This window comes from Nyctibius grandis, chromosome 5 (genome assembly GCF_013368605.1).
Source record: "Nyctibius grandis isolate bNycGra1 chromosome 5, bNycGra1.pri, whole genome shotgun sequence".
Taxonomy (NCBI): domain Eukaryota; kingdom Metazoa; phylum Chordata; class Aves; order Nyctibiiformes; family Nyctibiidae; genus Nyctibius; species Nyctibius grandis.
This window is the reverse complement of record NC_090662.1, coordinates 11,850,719-11,863,859: the sequence shown is the minus strand read 5'-3', so window position 1 is coordinate 11,863,859 and position 13,141 is coordinate 11,850,719. Positions and strand designations below refer to the sequence as shown.

At 37.6% G+C, this 13,141-nt stretch overlaps 1 protein-coding gene across 4 annotated transcripts in view; it reads right to left on the bottom strand.

The window, feature by feature from the left end:
- Positions 1-13,141, bottom strand: part of CACNA2D1 (calcium voltage-gated channel auxiliary subunit alpha2delta 1) — a 453,094-nt gene that overhangs the window by 182,900 nt on the left and 257,053 nt on the right. For all 4 annotated transcript variants that reach the window (XM_068400329.1, XM_068400331.1, XM_068400330.1 and 1 more), the window contains exon 6: positions 1,051-1,180. In XM_068400329.1, coding sequence (XP_068256430.1) covers positions 1,051-1,180 — 130 coding nt within the window. The remainder of the gene's footprint in view (positions 1-1,050; positions 1,181-13,141) is intronic.

Below are 13,141 nucleotides of genomic sequence, written 5' to 3'. Positions count from 1 at the left end.
GTAATCCTGCAATGAAGGTGCACTTTAGCAATTATTAAAGCCAGAATCCCAGATTAATCCTCTAGGTCTGTCAGTCAAACACATCATATAAGAATACGAGCTACTATGATTCTTTCCCTGATCATACTGACATTTCCATTTACATCCCTGTGTCATTTATATAAACTGCACGCAAACATGGCCATGAATTTTAAAGAGCTCAGGTCACATTAGGGTCTCTTTCCTCTTGATGAGATTTTAAAAGAGGAGAAAGACTGCATACTTGAAATCAGGACCATAAATAAAAAAAATAAAACTTAAAAAATACAGATCCTATTTATTTTTTCTTCCCCTTTTTAAAAAATATGCAGCCATTTTAAATGCTGAAATGTCTTTTCATTGGTGAATGATTTCTTCTTGATCATAAGCACAGAAAAAGGAAGTTATTTTCATCTTGAAAAATAACTTAAATACTTAATTTTGAAATATAATTAAAGAATTCTCAGCAGTATATGCACATATATATTATTTTTTACATAGTCTAGAAAGAATCTATTCAAATTCTCTGCTAAAGTCTGTTACTGCAATTCTGGAAATGCACTGCATGCAATATAAGTACTACCATCTCACACAGCTGTTAGTTGCCTGAACTATATATGCTTTTGGGATACTCAAAAATGTTTTCAGTAGTCATCTCTGCCTGAGGCGAAACCATGTAAAGAAGAGCTGTCAAGAATTGTTTGTATTAAATGAGAACACAGCATAGAGAAAGAATGGGTAAGAAAATTAGAATGTCTAAGAGTTTTGTTTCACCTCCAGCTCCATTTCTGAAACTCAGATCCAATTCTAATGGATCTCTTTAACCATGGCTCCTACTAATTCATAAGATGAATATGCCTAATAGAGCACATACCTAAAGTACTACTGAAAGAAGAAAAAAAGACAGTATCAGCAAATCTGTACGAAAAATGGAGATGAAAATTGTGTTTGGAGGTTATTTGTTTTTAAGAATGGGATGTAAATAATAAGCTTAATACGAAAATAAAATCACTTTGTTCACATGCTACTTACAGCCTTCATAAATATCTGTTGGTATGTGGACTGCTGCATGTTGGTAAGACGTTTGCCGTCGGAAAACAGGATCTTCTTCAAATACTGGTCTGATTCTCTGGCTGCCAGATTCAGTGTCATTCTTTTCCGGCTTTTTAAAGAAAGACATGTAAAGGGCAAAATATTACAAAGTATGATAAAAAAATTTCCATTCACATTTGCCTCTTTTTACATAACAGACTTATAGCCTTTCTTTCGTAGCTAACATTTTGCATTTGTATATAAACACACTTACTTGCTCAAGGTCCAAAAATATTTATGTATACTTTATTTTGACTTATGCAATGCAACTCAGTGAAATGAAGAGCTGCAAAAGAAAAGTGAGAGCCTAACACCTTACACACCTAAATTTCATAAGTGCATGGAATTTTTACATCCATAATGCAAAGCAAATACTTTACCTTTTATTACATGTAATAATTTCTGCCGAATCTTAAATATAAATACTGTATATCTCATTTTTCCTCCTGTAGATTATAAAGTAAATCACAAATCTTAAAACGATATCAATAATATAAATTTCATATATAGATTTTTGAGAAACAGTGGTGTACATCCAGACAAAGAAAGGAAATTAACCCTTCTTAGAATTGATTGACACAGGTTTTGTTCATTGGTTCATTTTAATAATTAGCCTCAATGAAATCTCGTGTACTCTCCTGGCTACAGATGCCTTGGTGGAAGGTTCCCAAACACTTAGGTGCTCACCACCACCTGCCTGCCTTGGGTTCCCATCCTGTCTCACCTGTCTGCACCCCAGCTTCTTGATTCCTTCCAACTCAGTCATCTGCACAAGTTTTTAAAAATCTTAGAAAAGTAGAGGCTTTTTCTAAGTCAGCTACAAAAATTGCATGAGGTGGGGAAACCAAGGAGGTAGTGAAGACCAAAGGGGAGGCTGCAATGTCTTCACCTGGCTCAGCTACAGCTGGAACAGGAGGTCCCAGGTATGAGTAGACTGCCACTTAAATTAATAATGAATAAACTATGATACTGAATGATTACTCAAGCCAGCAATTGTAGGCAGTTATAAGGATATTTTTAATACTACAGAGTCATCAGTTTTTGAAAATGTTATGCTTGAAAAATAGTGCTGACAAAGAAGCACTTGTCTGGTCAGTCAGGTGTGTGTGTGCTGAAGCTACTCTTTATATTCTACCACTGTGTCTGTTATCCCCTGTCAAAGTATAGACAGCTAAATTTTAACTTACCCACAAAGTAACCTAATTAAACTGTATGTTTCCTCATCTGCTTCACCACAGGGTTATGGACAAATGCTATACTAAGCATAGGTTCAAATGTTGCCTGGAGTAAGCAGCAGTCTCAGATGGGTTTCAAGGAGGTGGTTTCCTTTCGAAACACAATGGGCAGAACTCATCTAACCAGTGACATCCACCAATTTCAACAACATAGCAGCGTTGAGCTCATCACCCCAGGCTGCCCTCACAGTCAATGAAGAAAAATGGGCATTTTTACAGTGCAATTCATCTGATCTTAATTAGACATCTAGTTTCCCATGACATGAATCATGCCTTAGAAGTGCCTCCCTCTTTCCATTGACTATTAAGCTAACCCTAGGGCAATTTGCCTAGATGGAGAAGTCTGCAACACAGCTGTCTAGAATTAGGTTAGATGAATCTCACATTACAAGTCTGTTAAACTTCTGGAAGAAAAGAAGGTGGGTACCAATTTTGATGACTTTTATGCAGCATAGCTACTCTACCTTATAGTAAGAAGTTAAATTTGTTACTTAGTACTTAACCCCACTCTAGCAGATGAGACAGAAAGGAAAGGATAACTCCTAATACTCAAAGTAAGGGATGATATTTTTCTTTAAGGAAATCTATTACCAGGTAAAGTCCAGGTATATCATGGCATTAAATAATCTAAATTGATAAAATGTGTAAGTTACCTAAAAACATTATTCTCCTTGGAACACCTAAGACTTCATGGTGCTTTCACATGTGTGGTATTATTTTCATTAACAGTTCTAGTGGAAACAACAACCTGCTCTTATGGACATTGCCAGAGGACTTCTGAAAATCATACTTTTGCATTTCACAGAGTCACAGAATGGTTGGGGTTGGAAGGGACCTCTGGAGTTCATTTAGTCCAACCCTCTGCCAAAGCAGGTTCACCTAGAAAACGTTGCACAGGATCATGTCCAGGTGGGTTTTGAATATCTCCAGAGAAGGAGACTCCACAACCTCCCTGGGCAGCCTGTTCCAGTGCTCTGTCACCCTCAAAGGAAAGTTGTTCCTCATATTCAGATGGAACTTCCCATGTTTCAGCTTGTGCCCATTGCCCCTTCTCCTGTCACTGGGCACCACTTGGAAGAGTCTGGTCCCATCCTCTTGACATCCACCCTTAAGGTATTTGTAAGTATTGATAAGATCCCCTCTCAGTCTTCTTTTCTCCAGGCTAAAGAGACCCAGATCTCTCAATCCTCTAATAATCTTTGTAGCCCTCTGCTGGACTCTCTCCAGGAGTTCCTTGTTTTTCTTGAACTGGGGGGCCAAGAACTGTACACAGTACTCCAGGTGTGGCCTCGCTAGGGCAGAGTAGAGGGGGAAGATAACCTCCCTCAACTTACTTGCCATGTTCTTCCCTAATGCACCCCAGGATATCATTGGATCTGGCTGGGATGGAGTTAATTTTCCCCATAGCAGCCCTCATAGTACTGTGCTTTGTATTTGTAGCTGGAAAGGTGTTGATAACACACCAGTATTTTGGCTACTGCCGAGCAGTGCTCACACAGCATCAAGGCTGTCTCTCCAAACCCTTCCTCCAAAGGCCAGCAGGCTGGGGATGGGCAAGAGATTGGGAGGGGACATAGCCAGGACAGCTGACCCAAGCTGACCAAAGAGATATTCCATACCATATGATGTTGTGCTCAGCAATAAAAGCTAAGAGAAAGAAGGAGGGGAGGGAGGCATTTGTTATTAAGGCGTTTGTCTTCTGGAACAACCACTGCATGTACTGAGGCCCTGCTTCCCAGGAAGTGGCTGGACATTGCCTGCTGAAGGGAAGTAGAGAATAAATCTTTTTGTTTTCCTTTGCTTCCATGCGTGGCCTTTGCTTTTCTTTATTAAACTTCCTTTATGTCGATCCATGAGTTTTTTGTCATCTTATTTTCTCCCCCTTGTCCTGCTGAGGAAGGGAAGTGATAGAGTGGGGAGTGATAAAGCAGCTTGGTGGGCAACTGGCAGCCAGTCAAGGTCAACCCACCACAAACCATTATAACTTACTTTTAAGTGTGCAAACCAGAGCCAGGATCAGTAAAAGTTTATGTGTTCTATGATTTGAAATGACAGAGCATTATGATAGCTTCAGGCAATGTAATCTGGCTCAATTTTTACATTGGTTTTTGGTCGTTTTTTTTCTTCTACGTTATCATGCAGGATTTTTCCCCTCCCCAGAACTGGAATGCTATACATTAAGCAAATTCTGGAGTTCTTTTCACAAGTTATCTTTTGGCTTCATGTTGCCCAAAGTAATGAGTTTGTCTAATTCTGCAAATGCAATCTCAACAATCAATCGTTCACATAAGAAAATTTCTCTCCTGCCTGAAAGTCGTTTAATTTAAAAAAACCTTAACACTCTTATTTCTGAAATTAGTACAAACGACTACAAACTCTCGATGCTTTCACAGAACACTCCAGAAAAGAACTGGGGACCATTAAGCCACATTATTATAATAAAACACCAGAATGAGTGGGTGTCCTAAGATTTCTTCCAACTAATTTTCCACAAGAAATATTTGGGACAGAGCAGGAATGGTAAAAGAGGAAGGCAGTAAACCGTAAGGTCCATCCTAGCAGGTACTGCACAGAAGTTTTCATACTACAGTATATTTAGATTTTCAATTGAAATTCCTGAAGCATCTGAATATAAAATCATCATGTTTCTTCTGCTTGGTATTTCAATTTCATTCCAAGTAACAGATACAAGCTTTCAGCCTCCCCCATCACTCATGTGCTATGGAATAAGCTTCAAGTCTACTGCCAAAATTTGATCAAACTTTGTTGAAACTGAAAGGGTTTAAATAATCCACCTGAGTGCCTTAAACTTGCAAACACACGGTCTACTTCCGTACATTTCTAACAGCACACACACCCAGCATACCCTCCCCCCCCGCAAAAAAAAATTACTATGATAAAGACTGGATCTGTTATTCTTCCTATTAATATTCCATGATACCAAAACCAAAAACTGAATCTAAAAACTCTTCAGCTATGTTTTTCTCAGTTTAATCAGTTCACCTGCTCCAGCTGAACTGTATTTTATATCTACCTCAGCAGCCTGGATGGAGGGCAGTGGATCTATCACGATGACATAAAATAACCTAGAAGCTTTTACATCCCAATTGTTGACTTTTCCTGTGAGTATTTTGTGATGTGCAACTCTGACATTGAAACAACGCATCTATCTGCCCCCCAAAACCCAGAGACACCAAATGACAAAATCCTCTAGAAGTTCTATAGTTTTCTTCACACAGGGTTAATTTTGCTATTAAATCTAAAGGTGTCTGTTCTAGTTCTGCATGCAACAGGCAAGTAACAGAAGCACTAGAGGCAAATTAATATTGCACTCACTTGGGCCACTACCTCCTGCCCAGCAAAACTAATGCTGTGCCAGGCCTTACACATCCAATGTTTATAGTGGATCCTCCTATATAAAGTAAAAACTATTTAGTTTTCATTTGCCAAATTTATGAATTTCAAGTAACCTACACCTAAATTTGAAAAAAAAAAATAAAATATAAGGAAAGATTAAAAAGGAAAACCCCAATGGTATTAATTATTTTAGTCTGGTATTTCTATCAAAAGCCTGACAGATTGTGGCATTGGTTGGTACACTTTTAATATCCAGTTCGACTTTCTTTTCAGGAAAGCAGCAAAACACATATTTTGAAGAAAAGTAATCCAGCACGTGAATATAATTAAAATCCAACTCCAACCAATTTCTCTCTCAAGTCAGAAGCTGAAATGCAATCAATACTGGCACTGGAAAATCCCACAGGAGATAGTGGTTGAAGATTAATTTTCTATCTATTCAAACCTGGCCTTCACTTATTGAATTACATTGCTACCTGCCACTGAGAGTCAGCAAAATAACTCACTCATTTCTCTGCAATGAATCTCCAGAGCAGTTTCTCCCTCCCTTGTGAGGCAGCTAAAATCCATTTCTCTTTTCAGTTCACACTGGTGCCATTTTAAGACTTTTTTTTTTAAATAAATAAAGTATTTTTTCATATGTCTACCGTTCACCATCAGAATAAAGGGAAATTGATATAGCAGCTAAAATTCAGGTAAACTGGTTTCTTCTGTAGCTGTTCGTTGTGATCTTGGCTAAATTGCTTTTGACATGATCTAAAATAAACTGGAGGTTATTTTCTTTTTTCTTATAAGCCAAATACATAGCAGAAATAATGCAACTTCTCTCTGAAGGGCTTTGTGAACATAAATTAATGTATGTACATGAGGTAACTGGAAACTTTATGCCAAGAAGTATCACTGAAAGATGTGTCTAGAAAAGAAAACAACCATTAAAACAACATGAAACAAGGTCATTTCAAGAAATTCTGACATAGTTTAGCTGCCAATTTCACTGCAGCCAAATATATCCTGATTCCTTTCCACAGCATTGAGTTAATTTTCATCATCATAGACATAGGAAGATGAGTGGATTTTGTATCTCTGCTAGTAAATTTTCATTTAGTTGAAAAACACTAGTTACTGTAGAAATGAGAAATATTTTTCAGACATATAAAACTCATTGGCTTTTGCTTCTTGCGGCTGTTGGAAACTGAAGATCAGAAAACTGATATTAATTAAAAAAATACCATCAATGAAACCACAAAAAGACACAACCAAAATGAAGCAATCTTCAGTTGTTTTCTGAAGGCAGACTCTTTTCAGGAACAACGTAGAAGTTATTCAAAGCATCAGAAGAGATTTAGCATGAAGACAAAAGCATAAAAGGTAGATTTCTTTTTTTTTAATTCCTGAACTGATATCCAGCAAGAAACAATGGCACCTGCCTGCTTTCACACTTATGTAAAACAGAAAGGAATTGGTTGCTAGTATTTTCCATCGACCTAGTATCTAGGGATTGCATTTTGCATAAAGCCTCGCAGTCCCTATCGATGCCATTTTAGAGAATGAATGTGGAGATGGATTTAGAATTGCTACGGTTTTAGGGACATTAAATTCTTGCTCTGTCATTCCTTTTTGTCTTTCTTTGCAGATTTCCAAAAGTTTTATATTTTCATCTCCAGGTTTCTTCCCCTTTTTGATTTCTAAATATCTGTTGAAATTTCTAAATGTAAAATTTTAAACAATTGAGTCCACCTGCTTATGCTTCTTTTAGTCCACTCCCAGACCTACTCCTTACATATGTATTATGTATATGCACTATATACATTCATATGTATATAATGAATATATCATATACAAACGAATGCTATCATATACAAAGTGAGCATAGAATTTTTCCTACATTCAGTTCCTTACTCAAAATCAGTTTTGCTGTTTTGTTGGGGTTTTTTTATTCCCTGAGGAAAGTAATCCAGTAGAACTACATATGCAACCCCTCCAACACTGCTTGTGGCCCCATTAAAAAGTTACAGCTGGAGCTGACAGGGAGAGTAAAAGGAAATGTCACTTGAAGAACACAGCTCAGCAATACGCCTGCAGCAAGCAGAGGATGGGAACAGATCTTCTAAGGACAAAACAGAGTAAAGTTAATTTTGAAATTCAGCTAGAATGCATTTCTAACAGCTATTACGCCTTCATAGCATTTTAGATAACGTCATGAGTGCATTGCCTTCTGATAACTCTTTTACTTTCATTTTCAAGAGATGCGATTTTCCAGCTGTGGGAAAACTGTTGAGTGGGTTTAGGCGGTTGTGACAAAACTGCAGACAGTTTACTTCATTTTTGTTTGCATGTCAGTCAAGGACTGTGGTCTTCATTCAGCTGCACTGAGTGACATCCTTCTGTCTACTCTTAGGGACAAAACTTGACCAAAAGAGTTATAAATGAAATAACAAAACAATTGGCTAAGAACTTAAATATTCTTACTTTATCTGTTAGACAACAGAGAGGTATTACACATAAGAATACATATATTCATATATATAAACATAAGAATATATATATATACAGGGTCTGAGTAGCTTCAGATGTAGGGAAATAGTTTTCTATTTGCAACTGTCAGTCTGTCATACTCAAAGGCCATTTATTTAAAATATGTATGTATTGTTTTCAGTGCTTTTAGTGTTTCCATATGCTTCTAATGTATGAATTGGTTACTGGATGTCAGTTAGAAAATGAATGGAACTCTGGATTGAGTATTTACATTCTTATAAAAAAGATTTCTTTTATAGTAGTAATTTTATTTTTAGCATTTTGCCACCTGAATAACTTTAGTATGTAACATATATAGAGTTAAATTAATCCAGAAGCATTTATTTGCCTCTTAAGCCATTTTTCTGAATGCCAACTATCTTTTGTTGATATTAATTTCTATACATCTACTTACAGGTTTGCCCCTGGCTACTATATACGCAACTATATTATTTTTTATGGATGGTTGAAAACCTGCTCTATGCATTCATCTGGCCTTCGTGGTTCACAGCTGCTGATCAGAACTTTTAGATACTCACAAAATTATTATATATCCAAAACATAATAGTGTTTTCTTTTTCTTTCTATCCCAACCACGTTGGGCGCCAAGAAATCTGTCACGGTTTAAAGCTGGGACGGCTATTAAACCTATGGCAGATGCTCTCTGTTAACCCTCCCCTTCCCCCCAAAGGGAAAGGGAAAAGGGAGAGAGGCTTCTGGGTTGGAAAGTTAAAACAGTTTTAATAAACTATAATAATGAAAAAGAGTATAATAACAATAATAGAAATAATCAAATATATACAAATATATATACAAAACCAAGATTGAGCTCCCCTGAAGTCAGCCACATCACCACCGGCACTGCAGGGCAGGCTCCGGGAAGGCCCAGGCTGGGCCTAGCGACGGTCGAGAGCTGGATTCAGGGATGCACGGATCGGGATCGGGGGCAGCAGGAAAACAGACGGAGTCCTCCTTGGACACCGGCCATAGCAGAAAGCAAGAGACCCTCGTTATCCCCCCGCTTTATAATGAGAATGACGTGTATGGGATGGAATACCCTCGTTGGTCAATTTTGGGTCACCTGCCCTGTCCGCTCCCCCCTGCAGCTGCGACCTCCCTTCGGCTCTTCACTCGTAAGCAGTGAGGAATTCAGCAGTGACCTTGGTTTCTCTCAAGAACAAGTACAGCAAGAGCCTTTCTGCACAACATCCCTACCGGTGCCTCAGTGATAACTACAAACTTCGAGCGTTATCAGTCCTGGAAGCAGACAGTGTCTGCAAAACATGCAGTTAGTTTCAGAAAGTGCTGTTACTTAGAGGAGACTTAGCTGAAAGTAAAAATCACTGAAAGGAAAATTGGCCTGGTTTAGGCCAAACCAGGACAATGACCTTTAAAGGTCCCTTCCAACCCAAACTATTCTATGATTCTATGAAATTCTGGCACTCTTGTAGCATTTCAGTGAATTACATTTTAGAGAAACAGATTAAAAGAACTGGGTTTTCCTAATTTCTTCAGGTGGAGATAGTTTCAAAACAGAAACCTAAGCTTCTGGAAATCAGCTTCTCTCCCACAGCCCTGCTGCCAGGCTAAGGCACGTGGCAGACTGAGGCAAAGAAGACACCAATTACCTCATCCTTTCTATGTCCTTAGCCACAAGGTCCCCTCCCCTTTGAGAAGTTTCTTTAGCTTTCCTTTTGATATCAATGTACCTAAAGAAGCACTTCTTGTTGCTCTTTACAACTGTCAGCAATACAAACCCCAGCTGACATTTGACTTTGCTAATTCTATCCCTTCCATCCTTGAAGGTTCAGGCAACATCTCCATATCCCTCCTGGGTTGTACATCCTGGTCTGGAGTTCAGGAGTCATGATGTGTAACCCCATCTGAACCTCTCAGCTTGATTCTCTTCTATATGGGGTGATGGCCTGGGAAAACTCAGGAGTTTAGGACCAGGATGTTCAATAAGAGAGATTTTCCTGCCTGCCCTTAAGGTATTACGCATTGGACAGAACTACCTACTTCAGCACTGACTTTGATAGTGGCTTGACTGGATAAGATGACGTCATTAGCCAACACTAGGAATATATGATCATATTAGAATAAAAACACATCTTACCATAACTGATTAAAATGTTACAAGCAGTTCAGAAAAGCCCAGTAAATTATTTAAAAAAAAAAATCATTTAAAATTCATAGCCTCCCTCAAATTACTGTAGTCACATCCCACTGGAGTACTCAAACATATGTAATAAAATAAAATAAAAATATCCGTTGTTGACAAAAGTGCCATAGAATACTTGGTCATTTACAATTTCAAGATGAAAATTCGCCCTAAATAATTTAGATTTCTCATATATCATCCAATTAAATTTCAGAATAGATACTGTTCTACTCTTATTGGAATAAATTACACTGCCTACCTTTTACCATCCCCACATCTGATTAAAGATCATATCCCTGAAGAATAAGAACTGTTAAATCATCTTAATGCTTCACTGGGAATTAGTTATAATACCCACTGAATGTGAACATTTAATTAATTTGATTTTTTCATCTGATGCAGTTGTCTTTGCCATGCTTTGCTAAGCCATCAACTGATCCTGTTTCACAGCACATTCTTATCTTCATTCATACTGGTTATGTCCAGATTTTGTACATCTTGCAGCATATTAATTGGTTATTGCTCTTTCTTTTTAATTTGTACCATCTTCTGTGTCAATAACAACATTAATAACAGTAAAGCCCTGCTTTGAGAAGGAGGTTGGACTACACGACCTCCAGAAGCCCTCCTAATCTAATTTTTTCTGTGATTCTCTGAGTTAACACTAATGAGGCTCAAAATGCTACACAAACATCACTCACTAATTCATGCTCACATAAATGTAATAGACCTTTTCACTAACTAAATGCCAGCTGTATCTAGGTAGATAAAAGTGGTAGGTACCACTAAACCACACATTGACCTCTGGGTTACATATGGACCATAGGCTTTCCCTACAGACTAAATACCATATAATAATTTACATAAACTGCCATAACACTATGTAAGACTATTTATGTTTTTTAAAAATGTTAGTATGGTGAAAAACAACAATGTAATAAATTAGAAGAATAGCATTCACAGAGAATGAGGGAAATTTTAGAAGGATATTCTGCCCAAGAAGAGAAGCACATCACAGGAAAAAAAAATAACAAACAAACAGGAAAAAAAATAAGAAAAGAAAAAAAAAAGGAAGAAGAAACAGGTCAACCTTTAGATGTTGAAAGAACTTAAAAAAAAGTCAGTAAAAGAAAATACCTTTGTGAAAGATCAGCTGAAGCTGAGTTCAAAAGTTTTTAGGGTCTGGACAATGTGATTCCCCAGTGGTTTAAAAGTTATTTGCAATACTCACCATAAAGGAGAGCTGCAAGAGTAGCTGTAATCCACCCTTTTACATACCAACACTAAAACCTCTGAAAGACTTCAAGTCACAAGACAAAAGGAGAAGCACAGATGGCCTTTCACAGCCATGTGGGTGAGAAATGTTCCTGAAGCTAAACCCCAGACTGCTTCCTGCTCAGCCCTACTCAAGGCATGACTCAGGTGCAGAACTACGGAGTAAATGACCTTGCATAAAACGAGAGGCTTCAGTACTGAAGCTCTGTCTCTGTGATATATTTATGGCAAGTACTGGAAACTAGAGGTGTTAATGAAGAGACCTGCAGGAAAGGATAACACTGGCTACAGTGAGAAAGCCTTATACTTCATAGAATAGACTGGTCATCCACTTACAAACACCTACAAATGAAATGCTTTATATTAGATATACCCTTCTTCAGCCTATTTTTCTTAATCTGTTCTCCAAAAAACAACAGGGACAGAGCATGTTAAGAATGGGTATGTGGAAAGGCCAGGGAAAGTGATCCGGCCTTTTGCAGACAATATTGGCCAGTTCAGAAATACTCTCACTTGCAAGGGCAGATCACTTAAACTACAGGAAACTCCATGAAAATCTCAAAACAGTACAATGTACAGATTATTTCCTGTTTGGGCATATATGCGGAATCATAAACCACTCTGAAGGTATCTCCAAGAAAGTCAATATGGTATTATGTCTCTGCATAAGGCAGCACTTTGCATCATCTGAGGAAAGCAAAACTGCATATTAATCTCCCAATCAACTAATCATAATTGTATACACTTCCCAGAATGGGGATACCAGAGTGTTTCCTTTGTCCCATATACAAACAGAATATTAAAGCCAATTTTGTAATTACAATATTTAGCTCATCTCAGCCATACTTATGATGAAGGTTTCATTTGGTCATTTATTTCATCTGAGGTATGAGTAAGCAGTAGACCAGCAGAACAGAGGACACACCTATCAGCACACTGTCTGTCTTTTTTTTTTTAACTTCTTAAACTTGAAAACACAACTCAAAATATTTTGGTGATTTAGTTATCTTGAGTCTTAATAGTAATTCTTACTAAAATATTATAAGTGCTCCATTCCAGTTGTCTTGATTTGACTTGCAAATTTCAAAGCCTACTTCTGCCTTCAATGAATCATATGAAAACATCAGATTCGGTCATTTGTTTTGTTTTGTAACACTTAAAAATCTCAAAGTGACCGGCACGTTTCAAAGCAACATGTCAAAACACTCGTACAACATTGCTATCCATAATCAGGCAATAAAGCGCTCGCTAAAAATCACCACTTCAAATGCATGAACATTCTAAAACAAGTTCAGCTTTTGGAGTGGCCTTTATTTACCAATAAACAACTACACTGCGTTCACTGCAATTGTTATCACTCATGCATTTGATATTAGTAGGAAATATCCCAAATGAAGAAAATTTCCATTAAACTGATGAATCACTAGCTTTAGGGCTGAATTCTGATCTTTGGTGCGGCATAAACTTAGCCTCCATGGGGAGAATTCAA